This window comes from Tenrec ecaudatus, chromosome 12 (genome assembly GCF_050624435.1).
Source record: "Tenrec ecaudatus isolate mTenEca1 chromosome 12, mTenEca1.hap1, whole genome shotgun sequence".
Lineage (NCBI taxonomy): Eukaryota > Metazoa > Chordata > Mammalia > Afrosoricida > Tenrecidae > Tenrec > Tenrec ecaudatus.
In genome coordinates, this window is record NC_134541.1 from 101796151 (window position 1) to 101802166 (window position 6016).

The 6016-nt window shown below is 54.3% G+C and overlaps 1 protein-coding gene across 1 annotated transcript in view; it reads left to right on the top strand.

The window, feature by feature from the left end:
- TEKT5 (tektin 5) overlaps positions 1 to 5807 on the top strand; it is a 54047-nt gene extending 48240 nt beyond the window's left edge. The window contains exons 6-7 of the mRNA XM_075528218.1: positions 4834 to 4988; positions 5591 to 5807. Of these exons, the coding sequence (XP_075384333.1) occupies positions 4834 to 4988; positions 5591 to 5807 (372 nt within the window). The remainder of the gene's footprint in view (positions 1 to 4833; positions 4989 to 5590) is intronic.
- The last annotated feature ends 209 nt before the right edge of the window (positions 5808 to 6016 follow it).

Here is a 6016-nt window from a genome sequence, read left to right on the forward strand (position 1 = left end):
ACTTGGGTTAAGAGATGGACTGCTAACTGTCCACAGTTGAAACCACCAGTCACGGTGCAGAAGCAAGACTGCCCTTTCTACTCCCTAAAGGGTCGCAGTCTCAGAAACCCACGGGGCAGTTCTGTCCGGCCCACCGAAGTGTAGTGGAGGGCGCAGGCTGGAAGTTCCTTTTGCTGGGAAATGCTGGCCTCCTGCCGGGCAGAATAGCTCAGTGGCTGGGTCTGGTGGATCCTGGGAGGGGGCCACTGCCTTCTCATCTCAGACGCTCACTCCCATATCCCCACCCCACAGCCCCAGCCCACGGCACCACTAGGTGCTACTTAGATCAGTCTTCTGGGAGCCTCGTCTTCAAAGGAGCATCTAACCAGTTGTTACCCAGTCGACCCCAACTCAGCATGATCATGTGTATCAGTGTAGAACTGTGCTCCATAGGCTGCCGAAGGCGGATCTCTCGGGCAGATCACCAGGCCTTTCTGTTGAGGTACCTTGGCATGGATTCAGACCTCTAACTCACAGGTCCCCACACTAATTTGACCCTTTTCAGAAAAGAGACAAAGACTTGCCATGCCCTGGCCATGAAAACCTTTTGCCCCATGATCCCTAATACAAGCATCTGTTTCGCAAGCCCCCTTGAGTCATTCCAGGGCCCCCACCCTTACCCCAGTGAGTGGCATCCCCCACTTTGGGGAACCCTGCTCTAACCTTTCAGGTAGCAGCCATTTGAAATGCCCAGGGACTTCTCAAAGCCACCACAGCCCCACTGGCCGAAGGGACACATTCTGACTCCGGCAAATGTTGTGGGGTTGTGGCGGAAGTGGCACTCTCCCACACAGTTGGTGGGGACACAGCCAGACGCATCGAGCCTGTGATCTGGCCAACCCCCTCCTCGGCCAAGGTCTCCACCCCAGAGAAAGGAGAGCCAAGGCTCACACAAAGACGTGTAGATGTATGAATGTTCTCAGCAGTTCTGTTCCTGATCGCCCCCACTGGAAGCACCTACAGGCCCATCATCGGGACTGGACAGGAACGCTGGCCCTGGAGTGACACAGGCCGTTTGTGCTCAACTAGTAACCTGAAGATCAGTGGTTCGAACCCATCCATTAGCACCAAGTGAGAAAGGCAGGGCAGTCTGCTTCCCAAAGAGTGTGCAGCCAAGAAAACGGCCCAGAGCATGGAGTCCCAGGAGAGCGCCTCCACTGTCACAGGTCTGGCTTTGGTTCTGTCCCCTGTGCAGTGGACTAGTCCTGAGCGAGACAAAGGAATGAGTCACGGGGGCACACACCACCTGGTGATGCAAGGTGGCACGCTCCAGGCCTCCTGGCCCCCAGCTGACACCAAGTCCAGAAACGTAAACAGATCAATGGTAACAGAAAGCAGAGCAGGGGTGGCCTGGGGCTGGGGCGGGAGTGCCCAGACCTGGCTGAAGTCCCGGGAAACCTGGGGGTGATGGGTACTCGGGCAAGCTGGACTCTGCGGATGGCCTCACAGGTGTGTGCGAACGTCAGAACTCAAACCAACTGTTCACTGGACAATGTGCCATTTCCTGCATGTTGGGGACACATCCCAGAGAGCCATAAAAATGAAACTGGTGCTTTTTAAGAAGGTCTTTAGCGAAGGAGATGCACGAGAGCTGGGAGGCTGGGGGAGCGTGGCAGCACCAGGCTCTAGCCCCAGGGCTGTGGAGGTGGGGCAGGGGTGTGGGGAGCAGGGGGCCTGGACAGTAGCAGAGTGGACCTTGCACCATCCCTAGGATCAGCTCACACTCAGGGTGGGTGACACCAGGCTTGGGGAGACCCCTTCACGGAGACAGCAGAGAGATGTCTGGCTTTAGTTAGGGGGACTGGGTGAGGTTTCTTGGAGACACTGGACTTTGAACCTACAGGTTGTGTAATCGAGAAGCAGAGGGCCCAAGTGCAAGAGTGACCTCTAAGTGCTGTACACACTTTGTCCCAGCAACGCTCCCATGGGGGAGGGGGGCGGGGAATAACTTAGTGCCCATCTTCCAGCTAAGGGAGCAGATGCCTAACTCTGCCAAGGTCTTACAGCTTCAGAAAGGGTACTGAGATTTGGCCCCAGTGGCCGGACTCCAGACTGGTCACTCTTGCCAATGTCCCCTCTCTACCTACACGTGTGTGTGTGTGTGTGAGAGAGAGAGAGAGAGAGAGAGAGAGAGAGAGAGAGAGAGAGAGAGAGAGAGAGAGAGAGAGAGAATGAGAATAGAGAGAGAGGGAGAGAGAGAGAGAGAATAAATATAAGAGATATATTGAAACATGTAACCTGTTGGAGTATGATTTGGGACCTTTCATTTAAAAATCACTCTCACTGACCAAGAAACTAAAATGGGAAAGGTACACCATATTGAGGAAATGAAGAGTCAGTCACCATATCACTGTCAGATCGCACTTCCTCCCACCACCCTTGGATGGTATTGTTATGTCACTGACAGATGATCTCTGGGTGTGGTTTCAATACAAAGTTTAAAGGGTCCCTCAGGGTGGTGGTCTTGGGGGTTCCACTGGTCTCTATCAGTCTAGTAAGTCTGGCTTTTTAAAAAGAAGTTGCGTTCTGGCCCACATTTTGTTTCTCCCATTCGGTCTGGGCTCATCTATTGGGTCAGCACAGTTGGTAGTGGTAGCCAGGTACCATCTAGTTCTTCTGGTCTCTGGATAGATGGAGTCATGGTGCACGCAGCCTTGTTGAACACTTGCTCTTTGAGTCTTTAGTTTACTCTGTCTTGCTGCAGTTGAGTAGGCACTGGGAGCTGTATGGAAGATAGAAGAGGTAATCTCTCTCTCTGAGTGGCTCCTTCTAACAATAGTTTGACCCACAGTATCCTCCTAGTAGACTTTCATTCGTAGTTTCTTTGAATTATTCACCTTGTTCACTGGGAAAACTTACACGTTGAAAGGGTTGTTATTGTGAATTGTTGTCAGTCTGAGCCCCCAACTAATGGTGCACAAAAGAACAAGACGCTGCCCAGTCCTGCACTACCCACAAGATCCATTGTGAATTGATCTATAGGGTTTCCATTGACTGGTTTTCTAAAGATCACCAGGCCTGACTTCAAGTCTGCCGTGGTCTGGAAACTCCCTGGATACAATATACACGCCTCCACTGGGCGGCAGGTGGTAGCTGCACCTGAGGGGCACTGGCAGGGAATCGAACCCAGGTCTCCTTGCATGCAAGGGGAGAATCCTACCAGTGAACCATCGCTGCCCTCAACATGCTGATAGGAAGTGACAGGAGATGTTGATTAGCTGCCAACCTGTTTTAAGATCATGAACACACCCAAGATGACAGATACTCAAAGCTTTGAGCAGGTTGGCCTCAAGCAGTGGCTTTGTTGAGCAGTTTTTGGTGGGGCTGATGAGTGGGCTTTCTACGTGGCATTGAGTCCCTGGGCAAATGACATCAAGCTCCTTTGGGCCTGGGTGATTCTGTCACCGTCCTTTGGGTGTTGGGGGCAGGTATTGTGGCAAGGTACTTTGGTTAGCTTGTGAAGAGGAGGGTAGAGGTAACCTTGTTACTGGGGTCCTACTAGATCTGGGAGGGGTATCAGCACAACCCAGCCCAAAGAACCTTCTGGTGAGACAAGAGCACCAAGAGAAACCGGCCCGCTCAGGGCCGAGGGTTGGACTTGCTAAGGGTGTGAGGTAAAGCTGGAGGCCTGAAAGGCACTGTCCCAGCCCCTCGGCTCTGGGCTGCTTGTGGTCAGTCAGGCTCTTCCTGGGAGTAGACTTTGCTGGTGTACTTGTCCTTGATTTTCTTCTCCAGCCATTCCTGTGTTCTTTTATTATGGAACATGTCATATAAGAGACCCCCGTGCTGCCCCTGTCCCACCTACCCAACGGGAAGATCACCATTTCCCTCGTCTTTCCCTAGATTTGAGCTGCTGGTGGTGGCTATTTTATTCTTTCCCGGTGTAGGGCAGTCTGACAGCTTGGGAAGCGTTTGCCTTATTGCCCACCCAGGAAACCTCCATGCAAACCAAGACACAGAGCAGTGTAGGGCCCTGGGAGGCATCCTAGCATTCCTGCCTGGGACCTACACTTCCAGAAACTGCAGGCACAGCAACAACAAGGCCGCAACACAATCAAACAGTTGCTGTAGGGCCAACTCCAACGATGGTGACCTCATGTGGCCAGAAAGTTCTCAATGGCTGCAGTAGAAGGAAAACCAGTGACAGGAGTAGATCCTCGAGCCTTTCTTCTAAGGCACCTCTGGTGAATTCGAACCTCTCACCTATCAGTGAGGAGTTGAACCTATGGACTCTCTGAACGAGCCCGGCATTCCTATAGTGCACGGTGTCATTGTACTGGGGGGAATGTGTCTATGAATAGAAAATGTTTTCATGTCTTTCTTTCTCCCTTATTTCCTTCTTAACCACTCCATCCACTTCTCCCTCCCTTCGTCCTTCCTTCTTAACCACTCCATCCACTTCTCCCTCCCTTCGTCCTTCCTTCTTAACCACTCCATCCATTTCTCCCTCCCTCCTTCCTTCCTTTCTTCCTTCCTTCTCCCTTGAAGTCACTGGTGGGTTTGAACCTCTGACTGTGCCATCCAGTACTTACCTGGCCGTGCCACCAGGGCCCCTAGAGTGGAAAGAGGAGGTGGCAAAGCAAACCACCCTCGCGGCTTGCCCCTCCACAGCATGCAGGGTAAAGCGAGGTGACTGAAGCTGCCTCGGAGGACGAGTGAGCTGCCCATCCCCTGGAGGTGTTCAAGGCTGGGATGCTCACTCTCAGCTGAGGCTGGAGGATCTGTCCTCATGTTGGTGGGGTGCGGCTGGGTGGGCATGGAGAGTGGTGACAGACGGCCCTCATGTCCCTGCAGACGCTTCAGGAGATCTTCCAGGCGGAGAACACCATCATGCTGCTGGAGAGGGCCATCATGGCCAAGGAGTGCCCACTGAAGGTGGCACAGACGAGGCTGGAGTGCCGCACCCGGCGCCCCAATGTGGAGCTGTGCAGGGACATCCCGCAATTCAAGTGAGTGCCCAAGCTGAGGTCCTGGAGGTTCAGAGCGGGGTGTCCCAACAGAGCCCGAGTGTGGGCTGTGGGGTTGCAGGTCCAGGCCAGCCATCTCACTGACCGACTCTGCTTCAGGAAGGCCCAGCCCTCTGGGCACAGAGGGCTCTGCAAGGGATGATTCCCTAGCTCCTGTGCTGGGCAGGCCTCCCACAGTCCCCTCAGAGCCAAACAGAGGCAGCCTCTGGGAGGTTAGTCCCCACTCCATGCTCCAGGGGGGTGGCCAGCTCACCCCACTCCCCTACCCTCTCTGTGGACTTCTTGCCCAGCCCTCACACTCTGCTTGCCATCAAGTTCAGCCCGACTCCTGGTGTGCCGGAGAAGAACTGTATGCCGTCGGGTTTTCAGTGGCTGATTTGGGAGCTATTGATCGCCAGGCCTTTCGTTCAGGGCACCTGTGGGTGGACCTGAACCTCCAGCCTCTCACTGAGCCATTAAGTGTGTCAGGCCTCGCTGGGTGGTCTGTCTGCTGGTGCCTGACACAGTAGTGGGTGCAGAGCGAGTGCGTCTGTGCAGAACAACCTGATAGGCGGTGCCTCCCCTTCTGCCCCCGCCCCCCTCAGGCTTGTGAACGAGGTGTTTACCATCGACGACACACTGCAGACCCTGAAACTGAGGCTGCGAGAGACGCAGGACACGCTGCAGCTGCTGGTGATGACCAAGTCGCGGCTGGAGCACGAACTGGCCATCAAGGCCAACACGCTCTGCATCGACAAGGAGAAGTGCATGCGCATGCGCAAGACTTTCCCCAGCACCCCGCGCCTGGTGGGTTACACGTGAGCGGCCGCCTCGCGCGCCGGGGCCCGCTCGCTCCATGCCATGAAAGCTGGAAATGCCAGAAACACAAAATAAAAGACAGTATCATTTCTCCCTTTCCTCCCATCACGAAAAGATAGATATCTATTAAAGTCCAAATAAATGTGACAAAAGTGAAGGTCCGAGGTCATTCCTTGCTGCAGGACAGGCCTCCAGGTGAGCCAGGGGTGGGG